Source organism: Polistes fuscatus, unplaced genomic scaffold (genome assembly GCF_010416935.1).
Source record: "Polistes fuscatus isolate 324 unplaced genomic scaffold, CU_Pfus_HIC Scaffold15, whole genome shotgun sequence".
Taxonomy (NCBI): domain Eukaryota; kingdom Metazoa; phylum Arthropoda; class Insecta; order Hymenoptera; family Vespidae; genus Polistes; species Polistes fuscatus.
The window spans coordinates 1553386-1572912 of NW_025113053.1; the positions used below are offsets into that span (position 1 = coordinate 1553386).

Genomic DNA, 19527 nt, shown 5'->3' on the forward strand with positions numbered 1-19527 from the left:
AATCAAAATTACGTATTTGTACATCGTTTATTATTTTATGAAATATAATGTGCTTCGTTTGGTTAATTAAAAATAAAAAAATTGTACACGAGCGTAATCTTGAAACTAATTAACGCATTGATGATCGATCACGAGTATACTCGTGTGTTGCATATGCATGCTGCAATTTATGCAATTATTAAATTATCAAATTATGATTAAATATTATCAAATAATAATGAAATTAATTGTTATTATAATAATTATTGTTCGTTTAATTTGGATATTAGTACTAATTTTTTCTAAATTATTTCAATATATACTCCAATTATAATTTTCATTTTCAATTATACAAATATAGCCATAATTCAATCCATTACTTTTTTGCACATATTATTATGATTATTATTATATTTTATTTAAATAATTCCGATCAACAATGTGTGGTTGTATCTGCAAATATTTATCTCTATCTTTTTGGGTTTTTCTACACGATTTCTATTCCAAATCGAAAAGGCGAGTTATTATGAAAAGTTGTATTTAGGACACGAGAAAGCGAATTCATCGATACATATATTTAAATATGATAAAAAAAAAAGTTTGAATCAACGAAAGAGACTCCTTCTTGCGTCCTTTTATCTCGAAAATCGATCGAGATTCTTGTAACTCGATTTTCAAATGGGGACATTGTAAGTGATATGAAACATTAATAATAAAATAAATGATTATACGGTAACAATCCATATGAATGAGTTTTAAGAAGTTATTTGCGTGACCCAATCTTTTTCTTTTTCTGCTTCATTTTGTTTATTATTAATTGTTTTAATACACGCAAATATGAAATTTGCTCACAATGTTGTATCTCTCACGTTTTGTTTCTATTAATTTTATATAAATAAAAAGCAACGAAAGAGAGAAGCTCACAATCAGTTAAACAACTCATGCAAGAAGTTCAACGATTCGTTTGTTTAAGAGAAACCACTTCGCTTCTAACGCATCATGAAAGTATTTAATTTAACTAACAATAAGAAGAAATGGAAATTTATTGAAATTCTTCATACGTTAAAATTGTTCAAAAGTTTATCTGTTATTAAGAAAACAATTATAGATTTGTTATTCGAAAGTATCAATTTGAATTACACGAACAATCTACGTTTTTATCAGCGTCCTGTAGAGAAGTATAGGGCTTTTTAATTACTATACATTTTATTTTGCATTATCATTAATTAAATATTTGTACTAATCAAAAATATTTCTGTTTAGAATTGTTTATTTAATTGTCCACATAGTGACAATAATCGGCATGTCATTTATAATTCTTGAAACGACTTTGGAATTTCAAGATAGTCCTACAGTGGCCACTGTAGAAACCGATAAATATCCGATGCAAGAAATTGATTATCCAGCGATATCTATTTGCAATATCAATAAAATAAGTTTATTGTCTGCCATCGATCTTGCGGAAGAACTGTATGCGTATTTTATGATTAAATAAAAATTATCTAGTTGTTGTTATATATAAATTATCTAATAATTTATATAAATAACTTCATTATTTAAATTATAGTTTAGAATTTAAAACAGTACAATACAGTGTTAATTTGACTGTAGAAAAATTGACTAATCTGATAACAACTTTGGGAAATCTTTATCACTTTGATATCGATGAGGATGAGTTAGAAGACACTTATTTATTGCACACTATACTTGAACGAGGATACAACGACTATAATGTCGACAGACTAATGAGAAGGGTATTAAAATTAATATTATTTATACAGATGTACAATTTTAATGTATATTTATTTTGTAATTTTTATTGTAGCTATTACCAAAATGTAGATCAATTTTATGGCAGTGTTCTTGGAACGGCAAAGACCAAGATTGCAATGAAATTTTTTTTCTAAGAATAACGAACAATGGCTATTGTTGTACTTTTAACTCTGCACGACACGTTGATTTACACAAGTAAGTTTAATTTATTTAAATATTCTTCTTGTAAAATTTAAATTAATATTTACAAAATATTTGATTTATATACAGCAAAGATTCTTTTATATTTACATCCAAAACGATCAAACGTTCTAAAGAAGCTGGTTCAGAATATGGATTGTCTGTACTATTAAATCCTCAGTTATACGATTATGCTTACAAACTTTTACCAATACAGGGTTTCAAGGTATGTTAATAAAAGTAAAATTCAGTTAAAATTGTATGTTACATTTTAAGATTTTTTCAATGCAAATTTAAGATACAATTTTGTTGTAGATATTGGTGTATTCATCTCTTGATTATCCTAATGCACTAAACGGTGGAGTACGAGAAATCTTCGTTCCACCGAAAGTAGAAATGTTTTTGAATTTAGATGCTGTCTCCTTTTATTCCATACCAGTAAGTTGATTATTAATAAGATCAAAAAATTCAAAATAAATAGATTTATTTTTACTTACAGAATGTTATAAACTATGATATAAAAGAAAGAGATTGTTTATTTAGCACGGAACAATCACGCACGTTCGGGGGATATTATTCGTATACGGATTGTTTATCTTATTGTCGTACACGAGATATTATCTCCTTTTGCAAATGCGTTCCTTTCTTTTATCCGGTTACTCCCGATATGAGTAAGAAAATATTTATTAATAAATATAAATAACAAATATATATCTTTAAATTAATTCATTTGGGTGTTTTTCTTCAGGTAATATAAGAAAATGCAATCTCAAAGATCTAACGTGTCTGAAGAAATATAAAGGTTTGTAAATAAAATTTCTTCGTGTGTGTATTTGTTAATTTTTTTTAATTTATTTAAATTATATATTCACATTAAAGAAAGATGGTTAAATCTGAAGCCTAGAAATGAAAAACTGATGGTACCATTTCACAATACAAAAATTCCAGTAGAATCTTGCTGCATATCTTGCGATTGTCTTCCATCTTGTGAAGACATTACGTATACTGTGACCACCAGCGATATTCCATTAAATATTCCATATTTAACTTGGAATAGGTAATACGAAAAAATGTGAAATAAAAAAATTAGTTAAATAGAAATAATTAAATTAATTGAAATCTATTTTAAATAGAAAAAGAACTTATATCAATAATCACAGTTTAGTGCATATCTATTTCGGATCTCCTAGAACAACAAAAATAAGACAAGATATGCTTTTCTATTGGTATGAACTAATGAGTAAGTGTTAAAAACTTTTTAATGCGTCATTAAGTTCCAAATTATTATTATTATTATTATTATTATTATTATTATTATTATTATTATTATTATTTATCATGACATGTTTATAGGTAATTATGGAGGTATATGTAGCTTATTTTTGGGTATTAGTATAATCAGTTTAATCGAAATGCTTTACTTTTGTATTATGCGTTGCATCAATTTTGTATTTGAACCATCATCAGTGGAGTCAACTAATTCAGGAAATAATATTCCTATTACAACGATTAATGTTGAATCTAAAGAATCACAAACGGTGGTCTTGTATTGGAAAGAAATAAGCGGAAAAATCTCTAAAGAAATTAATCTAACGTTTTTGCCCTTAGATGGATGAACGAATTTAACAGATAAATCGATGTTCTAACAACGATCGTCACATTCAGTGATGTTCGGTGGTGAACAGACACTATGTTTTACTCCAAAAGAATATTGCGGTGAGAGATGTAATTTTTTAGGATTATATTTAGGTCCTGGACTCCGACAAATGTCTTTGTAGGATCGTAAAAAACCCATACTGAACATTGGTGATACTGGTTTAATTATATCCAAATTATATGGCGCAGATGGTCCAGGTCCACCGACACATTTAAGATCAGGAATTTTTAATCCTCTGTAAAAATAAAAAATTATACAGAATTAATAATTAATTAGATAAGAAAAAATATATTAGCGTACACTTACATGCTAAAACTAGGTCCATAAAAGATGCGTTTGACATTATAAGGTCCAGGTGTTACGCAACCCTTTTTGTAACCTGTACGCCACTTCAGAGAAAACATAGGACCGCTTCTAGGAGATGGTACAGAATATTTCGGACCAGGACTAACACTTTTATCTGTAATCCATCAAAATAAGACAATTTTAATATAATTTCGATAAGTACAAGTAAAATACTCAAATATCTGTGAAATTAATTACCAGTGATTTTTAAAGGAAATCCAAACTTAAAACCATTCGGTTTCAATCCTGGAAGCATATACTTTGGTCCAGGACTTTTACACAGATCTTCAGAGATTTCTCTCAGACCAAATGTAAATGCAGGATTTCTATACTTCGAGATGCAATGGTCTTTGTGACCAACGAGCGTTTTCAATTTGTATTTTGGTCCTGGAGCTTTGTTTTAATCAATATTTAGAAAATTAGTGATCACTATGTTAAATAAAATCTAATATCTTCAAATAGAATTCTTACTGGATACACCACAAATTGATACATCCGTTGTCTTAGCAAGTTTTTTCATATCCCCGGTTTTACTCGCGGCATTAGCCGCCCTGGCAGGCATTGTTATAAATTTCAAATTAATTTACATATTTTACAGATAAATTTTTATCTATTAAAAGTGAAAATATTGTAAATTATGTCAACTTCATTTTGATTAGAAGAAAAAAAACAATTGATAGTCCGATTGGATCTACCAAATTTGTGTACACACATTTATACATGTGTATATGTAGATACACATAATTAAATAGGAATATACATATCTGATTGAAGACACATCACATTTATTAAACACAAGGTGTAAAAACATATAAAATTATTATACAATTTGTACAAAATCTCGTCGATCCAATCAACGCAAAAGCACGTGCATATTCTTCTTTCCGTTCAATCTTCGTCTAAACTCGTAATAGGATTCCCTGCACATTGACTGTGTCTAACACCAAACGAAAATTTAGGAGCACGTCTTCCAGTATTAAAAGTAGGATTATAACGTGGTCCTGGACTTAGATAATCTTCAGGAAGTTCGTGACGCCATTTAAAACTGTACATTGGATTGCGTTTTTTTACAATATTTGGATCAAGATTCGCATAAGCCGCTGGACCTGGACTTAAAGTTTCTAATGGGGGTTCGTAATAGCCACCACTTGAAAATAAATAATATATTATTTATTAAAAAAGAAAAGAATCAATTATGATTAATTGAATAACAAAATATACACACATGGTGTAAGCAGCTTGTGCTCTCTTATCTGGTATTTTAGAGCCTATACATGTTGGTATTGTGTAAGCATTTGGTCCAGGCCCTTCAAGAATTTGCAATGCTTGACCTTTAGATTTGATGCTATAGGCAGGAGCTCTACGACTATGATTCATTGGTAGACATTGTTCAGGCGAATATGCGCCAGGTCCTGGCCCTAAATCTAAAGCTATAAGAAATTACATTTAATTTAACCATAAGATTGAATGTATCTTATATATAATTCTTATGATTAGAAAGCATATATATTTGCAGATTAATCTATTTCATATTTTTACTTGGATCAGCATATTTAAGGGCTATCGTGTATGCAGGTGGTTTGTCTATTCCAAACTTTGTTAATTTCTGGATGTTATAGCGTGGACCAGGACCAACTGATTCTTTTTTTAATCCTACATAATATCTTATACTATATGCTGGATCTCTACGTTTAGATGGATCATGTCCAACATGTCCAACTAATGATGGTAATTTATAAACTGGTCCAGGGCCTAAGTTAAAACATTTAATAATAACAAATGTTCTGAGGTTATTGTTACAATGTATAAATAAATTTAATTTATATACTTTTGGTTAGACAATCAACTTTTGGTCTATTCTCTACGTTTTCCATTTGTTAGTAAATTTCTATTAAAAAAAATGCGAAGTAAAAATACATAAGACTTAAAAGATTTTCAAAAATGAAAATAAAAAATTTACATATAAGAGTACATTATAGTAAATCGTATAAGACTATAGTGAAACTAGTATAGATTTATATGTAGCAATATTCACACAGTAGTTATTGTCAACTGTATTGTAAAAATAATTTAATATAATACTATAATTATGTTTGTGATTATTAAAGAAGAAATTTAATCTAATATAATAAAATAATACAATTTATAATTTACAAATATATTTTTAATACAAAATATCTACATAACTCTTCCAAATTATAATTATTCAAATGATCTTCTAGTCCAAATTATTATCATTTGCCAAATTATAATTTAAATCATTTTTTAATTTTTTATTCCATCATATTCTGAATCTTCTTCTGAATCTCTTCCAAATTATCATCTTCTTCGTCATCGCTTTCTTCTGAATCTTCGTTCTCATCATTAGTAGTTTTAGAATCAATATTCTTTGTATTACCTAAATGAAATAAAATATATGTATAATATAGTTATATGTATACAATCTTTAAATATTGAAATATTGATTATAATTACAATTACGAATCTCTTCCAAATTATCATCTTCTTCGTCATCAATTTCTTCTGAATCTTCGTTCTCATCATTAGTAGTTTTAGAATTAATATTCTTTGCATTACCTAAATGAAATAAAATATATGTATAATATAGTTATATGTATAGAATCTTTAAATATTGAAATATTGATTATAATTACAATTACGATTCATAAATCTTATCATTGTTCTACGTTTCCTTTCAGGTAATTGTTTCAAGAATATTGGTAACTCCGCATCCATTTTCATAATTTCTTCTTTGCTTAGTTTAGCTTCTATTATTTCACGCTCTACACAACACTTAGGACAAACTTTATGTTCCTTTGAGCAGGGTAGACACATTGTATGATAAGCGTGCTTAACTGTTTTTTCTTCGCACTTAGTGCATTTAGCTGGTGCCTTGAGAGGCTTATATTTTTTGTATTTAATCTTCCACTCAATTATTTTTTTACATCTTTCGCATACATTTGCTACTTCTATGCTGTTGATAAATTTAGTTCTGTGAGATTTGTCATGCAGATCATTCTTAAAGACAGTCTGATTTTTATATTTCTGAGGCCTGGACCGTTTCGTATTTCCTTTCTGGCAACTCATATTTGTGTTATTTATTTATTTATTAAATATTTATTCCTAAATATTATCCTGTAATTCATACAATATTTTATTTAATTACTAAATAATTCACTTTGTTTGCTGTATATTTTGGGATTATTAAAAAGTAGTATCTTAAATAAATTAATTTTTTCTGTGATTAATTTATTATTTAGTAAAGATAAAAAAAACAAATTAGTGTTTATATATAAACACATATGGCGTGTATACATACTCTTACCTATTGAGTGAAAAAAATATAGATAATATAAAATATAGATAAAAATAAAATGATTTCAAATTCCAAAAGAAGTATAACTTCAAAAAAATACTTTGTTGACTATATTTTTATTTCCATATGTTAAGAATATATATATATATATATATGTATAGAATATACCTTATAAAACAACATTTACAGCTAAATATTCACTCTTGTTTTATTGTCTTATTACTGACTTCGCAATTCGAACTCTAACCGTCTCTGCTTTAGCAAACTCCTAAACGTTTCTATATCTTTTGTCCCGTTATTAGCGTTCCCGAATCTTTATAAGCCTAATACGCCTGCGCGTCTTAACTGTAAGACAACAGCCAGTTTAAATCATTAGTAAAGGTGACAAAATATAAATAGTAATATTTCGTTACATATATACTTATTCCTCACACGTTATTCAAATATAATAAGTAACAAAAAAAAACTTCGAAACACGAAATAAATGAATACAAAATGTGTATAAGAAATAGCGAGCCAATCAGCAGTAAGTATGAGAAGTTCTTGCACATCATTGGTCAACGATCATAATAAAGAAACTATATATATTTAACGGACAAATTTAAATTTTCATTAAGTAAAAAAACATATTTCATCTATCTATTAAATATATTATACTAAAAGATTACTTTAATTAGTTTCGTATATATTTATGGATTTATTATACACGTATATTTAAATCCAAAAAAGATTAAGTTCGTAGATATTTTAATTAGAAATTTGAAAGATCGAAATCTATTTAAGATTCATTAAATTTCTAACCGTATTTCAAGATTAACAAAATCGTGATATTACTTTAAGTAAAACAAAAAATAAGTAAAGAAATAAATACTGATAGTCATACCTAATTAAATTAGATATTAATAATAATAATAATAATAATATTTGTTATTTATATAGATTGAGTTAAAACCAAATGCGTTCTCCGTATTGTAAATTTGGAGCCCTGAAAAGGACTGTTAAGATTTTTTAAATTACTTTGTCTAAGATTCCTCTCCTCGAATACGCCGGGCCAATGCAATATCTTTGGGCATTATGGTAATGCGTTTTGCATGATTAGCACATAAATTAGTATTTTCGAATAAGCCAACAAGATAGGTCTCACATGCTTCTTGCAAAGCAGATAGAGCAGCAGCTTGGTAACGAAGATTTTTTCCGAAATTAAAAGTTATATCACGAACGACTCGTTGAAATTGTGCTCGTCGTATTAATAATTCCGTTGACTTTTGATAATGACGAATTTCGCGAAGTACGAGAGAACCAGGCGCAGGACGATATTGTGGCTTTCGGACTATTGGAACTTTTTTAAATAAAAGTCTATCTATACAAAAATCATTACGTGGTGATTTTCTAGCAGTCGATTTACGAACTAAAAGTTTCATTTCGAGTCACTGTATACTATAGAGATCGTGTAAAAGTTAAAAAAATAAAAGAAAACGAAACAAATTATTCAGAAAGATAACTACGTCAAAATACATACAACAGAAAGGAATATTATCTACTATTATATATATATATTTTATCCCATCGCGTCTTCATTTTGATTGGTCCATAGTATAGAATAGTGGGGGAAGGATGTCAGGTTAATCTATAAAAGGCGACGCGCTGCGAGATCACACGTATTCGAGTTGTTGCATAAGGTTTTGAGTAGTTCGGCGTTTTATCTTCGAGAGTTTGAAAGTAAAATCAATTAATAATGACTGGTCGTGGTAAGGGAGGAAAAGGGTTGGGAAAGGGAGGAGCTAAACGCCATAGAAAGGTTTTACGTGATAACATCCAAGGTATTACCAAACCAGCTATTCGTCGATTAGCTCGACGTGGTGGTGTCAAACGTATTTCTGGTTTGATATACGAAGAAACACGCGGTGTACTTAAAGTTTTTCTTGAAAACGTTATTCGAGATGCTGTCACCTATACCGAACACGCTAAGAGAAAAACTGTTACCGCCATGGACGTTGTCTATGCATTGAAAAGACAAGGCAGAACCCTTTATGGATTTGGAGGTTGAACGAGTAAAAATGACACTGGCTTATTTAATCGGCCCTTTTCAGGGCCACAAATTTATTTATCTTACAGAGGAACGGATATATCGCTTTCTATATGTATCATTATGTATGTGAAATCAATCATTTGAAAAAGTACGTTAACGTCTATTCTTTTCTTATCGACCCATCTGATTAAACAATAAGTTCAATTTTATTGTTTATTTATTTTTGTTTTATATTCAATATCTTCTAATTAGCTTATGACATATTTATATGTATAATATATATGTAGTTTATTGTATAATTAGGTTTATTAAAATGATGAAAATAAAAGATATTATTTAGAGCTAACAAAAGAAAAGAGCAAAAATGCATATATATGTATATATTGATGACTTATTGCGATTATGTTGTTGATTGTTCGATAACCTTCGAGAGCTTTCTTTAAAGATGGCGCTGATGCAAGCACAACTTAGCATTTCCTTTACTTGATTTAATTATGAGAAATAAAAATTGAATTTAAAAAAAGACTAATATTATTAATTTTTACCGTAGAATATATATTAACATTCAAAGCTTATATTTTATTAATATTAAATACCATAACTTTTTTAATTATTCCATGGATAAAAAAAAATCGCATTTTTTCTAAGATAGTTAGTGTACTTGTCGCAATTTATAAGCGTTAGCACGTACTGAATCACATCAGTTACATTCTAAACTTCACCAAGAATACTCGTCAAAATGAAGCAAAAATGGACGTTAATCGTCCCTGTGATATTTCTTTTGTCGCCGTTGACGTTACAACTTAATTTATTTAATCGATTTCATTTAACAGAGATGGTTAAAGGATACCATAAAGATGAATTTGGCGCGAAATATAAATATGAAATCAAAACTTTTGAAGTTCCTGTAAGTGTATATATTTATATATAATTAATTTATATATTAATATATATATATAGTTATATATTTGTAAATTACAAATTAGTAATTTACAAATGTAATATACGTGTATATTATATATTATTATATATTATTATTATTATTATTATTATTATTATTATTATTATTATTATTTATTAATAGTTATTCTTGTTCAAAGGCTTAAGAATTAATACAAATAAAAAAAAAAATATTATATATATATAATATAAAATTATACATTTATTTATTTGTTTGCAGGTAGATCATTTTAGTTTTGCAGTAGAAGATAAATTTAACATCCGATATCTCGTTAACGATACATGGCGACGCGGGAACAATGCACCTATTTTTTTTTACACGGGAAACGAAGGTGATATCGAAGTTTTTGCCGAAAATACGGTAATTATAAAACTTAATACTTTTTTTTACATATTTAATTTAATTTAAGAGAAATTAATAAGCATTTAATTTCAGGGATTTATGTGGGAAATAGCACCGGAATTCGGTGCAATGGTGGTTTTTGCAGAACATCGATATTATGGTTCATCCATGCCATTTGGAAATAAATCATTTGCCAATCCTGCACATTCTGGATATTTGACCTCCCAACAAGCTATTGCCGATTATGTTGATCTTATCGAATATTTGAGATCAAATGAGGTCAGAAAGCACAGTCCTGTTATTGTTTTCGGTGGATCGTACGGTGGTATGCTCAGTGCATGGATGCGTCTGAAATATCCTCACATTGTTCAAGGGTGTGCTATTTCAGAAATAATAACTCTCGATGATTCATATTTATTTTTGATAGACATCATTTTTCTTTCACTTTATCGGCTACTTCATTAATCTTACACATATTAATCTTTATAACATAGTTTAATTTATAACAGGAAAGTTGCTTATATTAAATTATTAATATAGCGATGATAAAACACGTTAAACGATAAAGAAAAGAAAGAAACGATAAACGAAGAAATAAACGTTGTTACTATCTTTTTGTGTACGCGTTTAGCTTCGGATATTATCTGTTGTTAGTTTCTTCAATAATTTTTAAATGATATTTCATTATATTTATATATTTATAGAGCTATAGCAGCATCAGCTCCGATTTTACAATTCACTGGTATTACTTCTTGCGAATCATTTGCACGCATAGCAACGTCCAGTTATCGTGCGGCAGATGAAACATGTCCGAAATTAATTAAAAGATCATGGAACGTAATAACTAATCTTACGTCGAACGGTAAACTGATGGATATATTTCTTTTCTAATATCTTTTTATTTTTATTTTTATTTTGTGTTTTTATTAATAGATGAGGGTAAAAAATGGTTGTCAGACAATTGGAAATTATGTAAGCCGCTTAAAAATTCAACGCACGTTGAGGAATTACAAGATTTCTTGGAAGATGTTTATGGAAATATCGCGATGGTTAATTATCCGTACGAAACTAACTTTTTAGTACCATTGCCTCCCAATCCTGTAAAAGTAAGAAGAGATTATTTATGGCGGTGATTACAAAAGTGATCTAATTAAATGAATGCGAGGAATAGATTAATATTATGATATTTATTTTTGTTTATTTATTCTTTTTAGGTTTTCTGCAGTCATTTAACGAACTCGTCTTTAACAGGAAAACCATTGTTAACTGCATTGTACAAAGCATTAAGTATTTTCACGAATTATACTGGTCAAACAACTTGTACGGATCCAACGAATACTTCAGGAAACTTAGGCGCCGATGCTTGGGATTATCAAGCATGCAGTGAAATTGTTACGGTTCTTTGCAGCGATGGAGTTAACGACATGTTTAGATTTAAACCTTGGGATATTAAAAAGATAAGCGACGAATGTTTTAAGAGATATGGTATACGTTCTAAACCATATATGGTTTGTAAAGAATATGGTTGTAAGAATCTTTCAACCGCGACTAATATTGTTTTTAGGTAAGTTTTGTAGATAAATAATGTAACTAATCTGATACACGAGAAATTAATTTCCTTTTATTTAGCAATGGATTGATAGATCCATGGTCAGGTGGTGGTGTATTATGGAATTTGTCTTCCTCTGCAATTGCTGTGATTATTCCCGAAGGTGCTCATCACATTGATTTGAGAGCTAGCAATCCTAAAGATCCTTACAGTGTTACATTAGCAAGAGTATATCATCGTAATTTTATAAGACAGTGGATCAAGGAATATCAAGAACAGAAACATAGAATATTGGTAACATAATTTTCTTTTCTTTTCTTTCTAATAGATGCTGTTTTATGTGAAAATAGTTCTATATAAAACAACTATATGTGTATATGTCATCATTCAATTTTATTTTTTAAATTATAAATACAAAGGCAGCATACGCAGACAATTATAATTATTAAAGTCTAGTTATCGTGATTCTTATATTACGTGTAAATAAAGTGCAGAAAAAGAAAAACATTCGAAATAATATAAGCGTTTCATTATCACAGTACTTAATAAATGCATTATAAGTAACTACAAAAGATTAAAGAGCATAAAAAGTATATGAGATAATAAATATTGTTGATGTTTTAAACGCATTGTCAATTCAGGCTCGATAATTGAAGGGCTTTATAACCATTTTTTTTGTTCTTTTTATTTTTTATTTATTTTGGTTCGCTTAGATTCTTTTGGTTCAATCAAAAATATATATCATTCGTTAAAACCTTGCTATAATTCTATTATTTTAATTCAATGGCTTTTTTAAACGACATATTATAGTAAGACAGAGATAAGAACATTGATCGATCGATTTAGAGACGGGGACGAGAAATAGGTTCTATACATTAAATAAATAAATTAGTGATAGTCTATACCAAGTTAACAGGGAAATCTTGATATTGTTGGATTACAATACGTCTCTAATTGTAAGAGTATTTGTTCTCACATACACGCGGACTTTATCGAGACGTGTTGTTTATCAAAAATCTCTTATACGATGGTAATGTAAAAACATGTAATAAATTTTTTCAGCTGTTATTAAATATCTTGACATGCATCAATAATATCCTACTTGCCTTTGAGGCATGATATTTATTAGGTTTTTATTTCTAATAACACAGGTACTGTATGATAAACATACTTTTCTTCTCTATTATAATTCTTTTTTTTTCCTTTGGAAATGATCTGTGTCAATACCATGTTAAAAGGGAAAGATATTGTGTATATTGAAATTAGTATTCATTTTAGTTTCATTATTTGGTCTGCATCTTGCAATTGTTTCTATTGCATCACAGAATAAATATATAACAATTTGTTATAATTACAATTGATGTACATAGAAAAATTTTCAAAAATTTAATTAAAATAGGACAAATTGATAGAAATAACAAGGAATGATATAGAATGAGTTTGCGATCATTAATATCATCGTATTATAATAAATATCTTGACGCGTGTAAAAGAATATTTAAAAAAAAATGTTCATTTAAGTATTTCAAATAAATTCGATTAAAAAGATTCTTCAAAAATAATTTGAAGAGAAATATAACTATAATTATACGTAAGAATATCACCGTACTATTGCATGAAGCACACATCGAAGTGACTCTATGTATTCTATATAGCAATACTACTGGATAAGTTGAAGAGTCACCTCGTTTAATATATGTGCTACAATGTGCATAAGTTGACGTTAGAAATTATCACATTGAATAAAAAATAAATAAATAAATTTGTTACTACTTATTATAGAAAAAAGTATTTAAAAAATGCTAAGTAAGATTTGAAATATCATTATTATTTCATAACCTAATATTCCTTTAGTGTGGCGTACGTCGATGAGCTGTAGTTGGTCGTGGTACACCGGAACGATTTCTTACTTTTTTCGGTTGTATAAATGTACTATCCGTTCTTGTGTTATATGTGAGATATATATTTGACATATCAGGTTGTATTTGCTATAAAAATAAAAATAAATTAATTTAAATACAAAATATATATACACACACACACCACAAGATAGTTGTAATAACAAATATTGTTTTAAAAAACTTACATCTCTGTTATTTCCAATAGGCGGTATTATTTGTGATTTACGCATATTATTACCGGTATATGCTACACACTTTAATTGCCATTCGCCAATATCATCGTTCCAATGAACGTATCTTTCAATCATAGACTATAAAAAAACAATTATTTAAGACTTTCAAATATAAATTGAATACATAATATTAATTGATATATACATACTTGATACTGTGATGGTATATAGTTATTCACAACTAATTCTTGAAGTTGTAATTCTCTTCCGATACCTCTAACACCTTCTAAGAGACCTTCCATTTCTCTTTGATGTTCTTGTTGTAAATCGGATAATTCAGCTTTAACGGACATAAGCATTGTATAAACTCTAGCTAATTTTTTAGTTTTTCCAGCTGCTTCTTCCTGCAAAGAGGAATATTTTTCTTCTATGTCTATACGTTCCGCTTCTTTCTCTTCTATAGCTTTCTTTAATTGTTCCTCTCGACTTTTACGTTGATCAAGTTCGATAGCTGCGGCAGCCAATAATTGTTCCTGGGCTTCAGCTTTTTCTAACAAATTTTCACCACCGACTAATATTTTATTTTGTAAATTTTGCATTTTTTGTCTTAAGGCTTCCTTTTCACTTCTGTAAAATAGAAATTCTCGTTAGGTGGTACAATATTCTATACTTGTTTTTATACTTACTGTGTCCTTTTTAATTCGATAACATCTTTATCATCTGGACTTTTGTCATCTCTTTCTGCTTTATCTACTTTTTCCGTATTTACATCTTTGTCGCCTAATTCTTCCATTGTTAACATTTGACTTCTTCTGTGTCTTGCTTTTTTCTCGCGTCGTGGTTCTCCTGTATCTTCTGAATCTTCCGTTTCAGATTCTGTTTCTGATAATTCTGTAATATTTTCTTCAAGTTGCTTTCGTAATTGTTCAATTTCGACTTGGAATTGACGAAGCAAAGCATCCTTAGGATCTTCGTTTATTCTTGCTCTATTCTTTATATTCTTAGCACGATTAGCATAACGTAGAGTACTTATAGTTTCATCGTAATTTATATCAGCAGGACTTACATTTGCACACTAAATAATCATAGAATTATATTTTAACACGTACAATACAATATGCAGTTTTTTATTTACTTTTAATGAAATCTTTAATAAATACATACCATCAATGTTTTAGAATTACCACCCAAAGAATCTTGAAGCAATCTTGTCAATTTTGAATTTCTGTAAGGCACATGAGAGCTTTGCCCATCAACAAGAGCAGATATTACATTACCCAGCGTTGACAACGATAAATTTATTTTAGTAGCTTCTCTAAGTCTTACTCCACTTGCTTTTGTTTTACTTTGTCTTTCGGAACCCTAAAATATAATCACTTTATTATATATATTCCTAACAAAATTATATATTAATTACGTACAGCTAAATCCACTAAATGGAGTTTTCCCATTTTAACATGTTGCTCTCCGTCTTCGCCAAGTTGACTGGATTCAACAGTTATTGTAAATATAGCATGAGATCTAGAGCTGGAAACATTCATAGCAGTTGCTCCCACAATGCCTGCAAAGGTAAAATATTTTTATTTCGATTTAATGTCTTATTTATATTTTAATATATTTTGTTTTTTTTAAATAAGAAAAACATCGCACTTACGGTTCTTATTGCCAAGTGACATGATGCGATCTAAATCATCAGCGTTATTAACAACATACCCACTGAGATCTTTCACGAAGACTCCAATATCAGGTCGTTCCTTGACCTCTAATCGAGTAGTTTGATCTTTGCCGAGAAGATCTCTTACTTCTTCGTTGTAAATTTCCAAGTATGTTGCACGTACAAGGAATCTGTAAAATGGAATACTGTAATTTTCATCATTCAAACATACTATCATTAAACTTACTTTTGATTCTCATCTGCTTTAGCTATGTGTCCAAATATATGAGCGAAGGTATTGGGTATAATACCTCTAAGTTGAGGAGGAGTCTTAGCACCCGACATTGTATATGTTTTACCAGTACCAGTTTGACCATATGCAAGTATTGTTCCATTATATCCTTGCAAAACTTTATCGACAATAGGTCTAGCGGTTTCATTGTAAATATCAACTTGAGTAGAATCCGTATCAAAGACAGCATCGAAAGAGAAAACTTTGGGGGGTTCGCCATGAACCGCATTTGGATTGTTAACAGTTATTTCGCTATTCAATGTATCAACCTTTATTACATTTTTGCTGTGTCCGTCCAACTCCTTTCCATTTAATGGCCGAACACGAACAACGACTCTGACATTTTCAATCTCTCCCAGTTCTGCGACATTATCCTAGATGAAATAAAAAATAAAATTGTATGCTAGAATTAAAAATATTATTTAAAAAATAAATTGCGAAAAAATATATATAGAATGTTAAAAGATAATATAATTAAATATACTGAAAAAAATAATTGAAAAAAAAAAGATATTAAATTAAATTTAATAATATAAGGGTAAAATGAATTGCAATTATCTATCATCTTTTATCTTTTTTTTTTCTCCTTCTGTCAAAATAATGTATACAATAGTTGTCAAATTTCGACGGGACAAACGTCAAACGACGAATGCAATTATCTACTCGATAATACTCGTTATTATAAATAACGTATTGTTGAAAAAAGTATACTAACTCCCGTTCCCGGCATTGCAGTACGGTTGATTGACGCGTTACGGTTACATAAGAAAAAAGAACAATTTTTTAAAGCATGTTATTTTATTTTTTAAACACTGACAGACCAAGCAAAGGACTAGCAGACAACCTCAGTAAACAAATGGATCGATCTGTGTGGTTACATAGTTGCAAGTATACGCATGACGGATGACGTCATCGTTTTATTCCTAGAGAAAACATCGAATCCCCTAGATTTTAGTTTCCTTCTTCATATTTTAAATTGTTTATAAATAAAAGCTAAAAAAACCAAGATAACCAAAAAGTATTATATCAATGGGTATTGGACAAATATTTTTTACTTATTACAAGTATAATTTAATATTTTTTAATCGAAAGACACGTTAGAATTCAACAAAACGTCTTTATTCTATTTTATTTCATATTTCATATAAATTCCTATTTTCTTTTTATATTAAATGATTAATAAGTAAAAATAATCAAATGATAATAATAAGAATAAATTATTAAATGTAAAAAAGAATATATTCTTGCATTTATTGCAAGTGCATTCTAAGATTTTACAATATAAGACAAGTTAGAATTCAACAAAGCAATTACAAACCCCCTCGGTCACAAATCTAGATATTTAACATTTAAATCAATTTTTAACAAATTAATACTTATCTTAATTACTCAATTATATTTCTAAACTATTTTTAAACTTAAAAATTGTCGGATAAAATGTCTTGCTGGCTAGAAATTAGAAAATGGTATAATTTTTCTTTAAATAACTACAACTTATATTAGCAAGAAGGACCGATTACTATTTAGATTGGTCATCAACAAACTCGCGAACGATTAAAACCGTAAATAAAACTTTTTAACTTGAATGCAATCTCGTGTAATTTAGAAAGAACGTTTGTTCCTTATTAAGATGGCGATAATTAAGGAAGGACATTTATGTTCGTTGATAGTCAATTTATGGTAGCAATTATCGTCGAGTGAAACTAGTATGCAGACACACTAGGGACAATGGGGAGTAGAAACCCTCTTTTTCTTTTATTCTATCTCACTCTCTCTATCCCTTTTTCTCTCTCGCTCTTATTATTTATCTCTCTTTTTCTCTTTCTTTCTTTCCTCCCCTTTCCTGTTTCTTCTACACAGTACAAGGCAACCCCCGTTCCCCCTGTGAGTGCGTGCATGTTAGCTTCGTTCGAACGAACGAACGTTCGTGCTCGTTTAAAGCGGTGCAGCTGACGATGGCAACAATACGTTCCCCATGGAACAAGAACACTATGCCTTTTTCCATGGGATTACTCAAAGAGACTTGAAAACCCCAACTAACGTGTGACGTTAACGTGTCCTTGGTTATCCTATAGTTTTTAACTTACAATATCGACATTTATTCTTTAGTTTCAAATAATAACACGCCAATGGTGAGTTCAATGCTGTGCTGTCGTGCATCCATTTTTTTATGTTATATGATTTTAGTTCTATGAATTTAGGGGTAACACGAAATCGCGTTGATGATTCATTTTATTTCGACTCGTTCTATCGTTTGTCAGTGAATAATTCAAGATACAATTTATTTCTTACGAGAAAAATCATTTTTAGTAGGAAAATCAATTGATTTTAATACGTCAATTAATTGCTCTCAAATTTGTTTGATTTAATGTGTTGTTTTTTATTTTTTTTATTTGATACGGGAAATATAAACGCGTGTGTGGAAAATATATCTATGTCCCTCACGCGTTTCATATTCTCTTAATTTTTATGGCTTCTGAAAGTATTTCCGTAACTTCATCAACCCTTTTGCAGTAAGAAAAAAAAAAGAAAGATAAATAGAGAGAGAGAGAATACTTCCTCTTTAGTAGAGCATCATGTGTATTCATGGAACGTTTCTTTAATGCTAGTAGTATAAACTAATAATAAATACAAAGAAAAAAACTGGTCTTTAAATATCTCGTGATTAGAAGTAAATAATTCTAAGACTCAACAGCCTTCGAGTACTTTCACATGTGTACTTTGAATGTTGTATTAGAACGTTTGGAAAGTTTATTACGATTTGTGAAATTTTTCTTACTTTTTTCTTTTTCATTAGTATTTAATTGTAATTAAATAGATATTATTTATAGATTATTATTAGATTAGTCAATGAGCAATTTCGAAATTATTTATTTAACAAATATTGGTATTTATTTATATAGAAGATATTAGAAAAATATTAAAAATGTAATTTATTTATATGTAAAATGTCAAACGTTTTCAAATAAAAAATATTTATTGACCAAGCAAATAAATGTTATGAATATTTAAAAAAATTATTTAGACATGTTCTAAAGAACAATCGGATACAAATTGAAATTGAAATCATTTAAATTTTTATTTTTGAAATAATATTAGATTGACAATGAGTTAAAAGATTCTTGTGAGACAAGTGTTATCATATCGCAGGTAGCGAGAAAGTTAAAGATAATACAAAAGAGATAGCAACTATAGTGATAGATATGAAGGAAACTACTTAATCAGGGTTGGTTTGTGTACGTGTGTGTTTGTCAGTGGTGATAAAGAAAAGAAGAAGAAGTAAGTGTGTATAAGAAGAAGACACGTGGAAAGGTAGAAGAAACGATTTGAAAAACTACAACAACTTCATAGAAGTAGAAGAAGAAGAAGAAGAAGA

General features: G+C 28.8%; 8 protein-coding genes across 11 annotated transcripts; 3 read left to right on the forward strand and 5 right to left on the reverse strand.

Moving 5' to 3' along the window:
• The first annotated feature begins 10 nt into the window (after positions 1-10).
• LOC122514618 (sodium channel protein Nach-like) lies at positions 11-3548 on the forward strand. The gene is made up of 10 exons (XM_043631552.1): positions 11-1449; positions 1547-1733; positions 1805-1947; positions 2023-2158; positions 2248-2370; positions 2432-2603; positions 2681-2734; positions 2812-2989; positions 3066-3172; positions 3286-3548. The coding sequence occupies exons 1-10, from the start codon at positions 1283-1285 to the stop codon at positions 3546-3548; spliced, it is 1530 nt and encodes a 509-aa protein (XP_043487487.1). The 5' UTR covers positions 11-1282.
• A 26-nt stretch (positions 3549-3574) lies between these two features.
• On the reverse strand, positions 3575-4615 carry LOC122514619 (outer dense fiber protein 3-like). The gene is made up of 4 exons (XM_043631554.1): positions 4406-4615; positions 4133-4327; positions 3896-4049; positions 3575-3824 (listed from the first exon to the last, which is right to left on the reverse strand). The coding sequence occupies exons 1-4, from the start codon at positions 4494-4496 to the stop codon at positions 3575-3577; spliced, it is 690 nt and encodes a 229-aa protein (XP_043487489.1). The 5' UTR covers positions 4497-4615.
• An 84-nt stretch (positions 4616-4699) lies between these two features.
• LOC122514656 (outer dense fiber protein 3-like) lies at positions 4700-5765 on the reverse strand (the record flags this gene model as incomplete). The annotated part of the gene is made up of 3 exons (XM_043631591.1): positions 4700-5081; positions 5160-5364; positions 5474-5765. Coding segments are annotated over 3 exons (756 nt in total), but the record flags the coding sequence as incomplete, so codon positions are not given.
• A 374-nt stretch (positions 5766-6139) lies between these two features.
• On the reverse strand, positions 6140-8313 carry LOC122514461 (uncharacterized protein C9orf85 homolog). Of its 4 annotated transcripts, XM_043631314.1 has the most exons (5): positions 8268-8282; positions 7419-7595; positions 6589-7069; positions 6410-6511; positions 6140-6332 (listed from the first exon to the last, which is right to left on the reverse strand). In XM_043631314.1, the coding sequence occupies exons 3-5, from the start codon at positions 7019-7021 to the stop codon at positions 6208-6210; spliced, it is 660 nt and encodes a 219-aa protein (XP_043487249.1). In that variant the 5' UTR covers positions 7022-7069; positions 7419-7595; positions 8268-8282; the 3' UTR covers positions 6140-6207. The 4 variants fall into 4 exon arrangements, with proteins under 4 accessions (XP_043487249.1, XP_043487250.1, XP_043487248.1 ...); XM_043631315.1 differs by lacking the exon at positions 7419-7595 and having other exon boundaries at positions 8268-8313; XM_043631313.1 differs by lacking the exon at positions 8268-8282 and having other exon boundaries at positions 7419-7655.
• LOC122514657 (histone H3.3-like) lies at positions 8273-8671 on the reverse strand. Its single transcript, XM_043631592.1, has one exon. The coding sequence runs from the start codon at positions 8669-8671 to the stop codon at positions 8273-8275; it is 399 nt and encodes a 132-aa protein (XP_043487527.1).
• A 221-nt stretch (positions 8672-8892) lies between these two features.
• Positions 8893-9430, forward strand: LOC122514462 (histone H4). The gene has a single exon (XM_043631318.1). It carries the CDS (start codon positions 8986-8988, stop codon positions 9295-9297), a length of 312 nt encoding a protein of 103 aa, XP_043487253.1. The 5' UTR covers positions 8893-8985; the 3' UTR covers positions 9298-9430.
• A 430-nt stretch (positions 9431-9860) lies between these two features.
• Positions 9861-12648, forward strand: LOC122514450 (lysosomal Pro-X carboxypeptidase). Its single transcript, XM_043631301.1, has 7 exons — positions 9861-10186; positions 10460-10600; positions 10676-10956; positions 11287-11444; positions 11516-11688; positions 11797-12146; positions 12212-12648. The coding sequence occupies exons 1-7, from the start codon at positions 10019-10021 to the stop codon at positions 12432-12434; spliced, it is 1494 nt and encodes a 497-aa protein (XP_043487236.1). The 5' UTR covers positions 9861-10018; the 3' UTR covers positions 12435-12648.
• A 152-nt stretch (positions 12649-12800) lies between these two features.
• LOC122514449 (kinesin-like protein KIF3A) lies at positions 12801-17031 on the reverse strand. Its single transcript, XM_043631300.1, has 9 exons — positions 16867-17031; positions 16107-16525; positions 15860-16050; positions 15627-15766; positions 15370-15567; positions 14892-15280; positions 14415-14832; positions 14218-14343; positions 12801-14119 (listed from the first exon to the last, which is right to left on the reverse strand). The coding sequence occupies exons 1-9, from the start codon at positions 16879-16881 to the stop codon at positions 13982-13984; spliced, it is 2034 nt and encodes a 677-aa protein (XP_043487235.1). The 5' UTR covers positions 16882-17031; the 3' UTR covers positions 12801-13981.
• Between the last annotated feature and the right edge of the window lie 2496 nt (positions 17032-19527).

Coding starts and splice junctions, on each gene's coding strand:
- LOC122514618 (XM_043631552.1), top strand. CDS start 1,283: ATGTCATTTATAATTCTTGAAACGACTTTGGAATTTCAAGATAGTCCT. Junction 2,604..2,680: donor TCCGGTTACTCCCGATATGA/GTAAGAAAATAT, acceptor GTTTTTCTTCAG/GTAATATAAGAAAATGCAAT. Junction 3,173..3,285: donor CTATTGGTATGAACTAATGA/GTAAGTGTTAAA, acceptor ACATGTTTATAG/GTAATTATGGAGGTATATGT.
- LOC122514619 (XM_043631554.1), bottom strand. CDS start 4,496: ATGCCTGCCAGGGCGGCTAATGCCGCGAGTAAAACCGGGGATATGAAA. Junction 4,050..4,132: donor ATTTCCTTTAAAAATCACTG/GTAATTAATTTC, acceptor GATGGATTACAG/ATAAAAGTGTTAGTCCTGGT. Junction 3,825..3,895: donor TATGGACCTAGTTTTAGCAT/GTAAGTGTACGC, acceptor TTATTTTTACAG/AGGATTAAAAATTCCTGATC.
- LOC122514461 (XM_043631315.1), bottom strand. CDS start 7,021: ATGAGTTGCCAGAAAGGAAATACGAAACGGTCCAGGCCTCAGAAATAT. Junction 6,512..6,588: donor AAGATTTATGAATCGTAATT/GTAATTATAATC, acceptor TATTTCATTTAG/GTAATGCAAAGAATATTAAT. Junction 6,333..6,409: donor TTTGGAAGAGATTCGTAATT/GTAATTATAATC, acceptor TATTTCATTTAG/GTAATACAAAGAATATTGAT.
- LOC122514657 (XM_043631592.1), bottom strand. CDS start 8,671: ATGAAACTTTTAGTTCGTAAATCGACTGCTAGAAAATCACCACGTAAT.
- LOC122514462 (XM_043631318.1), top strand. CDS start 8,986: ATGACTGGTCGTGGTAAGGGAGGAAAAGGGTTGGGAAAGGGAGGAGCT.
- LOC122514450 (XM_043631301.1), top strand. CDS start 10,019: ATGAAGCAAAAATGGACGTTAATCGTCCCTGTGATATTTCTTTTGTCG. Junction 10,957..11,286: donor TATCCTCACATTGTTCAAGG/GTGTGCTATTTC, acceptor ATATATTTATAG/AGCTATAGCAGCATCAGCTC. Junction 11,689..11,796: donor TGCCTCCCAATCCTGTAAAA/GTAAGAAGAGAT, acceptor TATTCTTTTTAG/GTTTTCTGCAGTCATTTAAC.
- LOC122514449 (XM_043631300.1), bottom strand. Junction 15,281..15,369: donor GTAATTCTAAAACATTGATG/GTATGTATTTAT, acceptor ATGATTATTTAG/TGTGCAAATGTAAGTCCTGC. Junction 14,344..14,414: donor ATATACCATCACAGTATCAA/GTATGTATATAT, acceptor GTTTTTTTATAG/TCTATGATTGAAAGATACGT.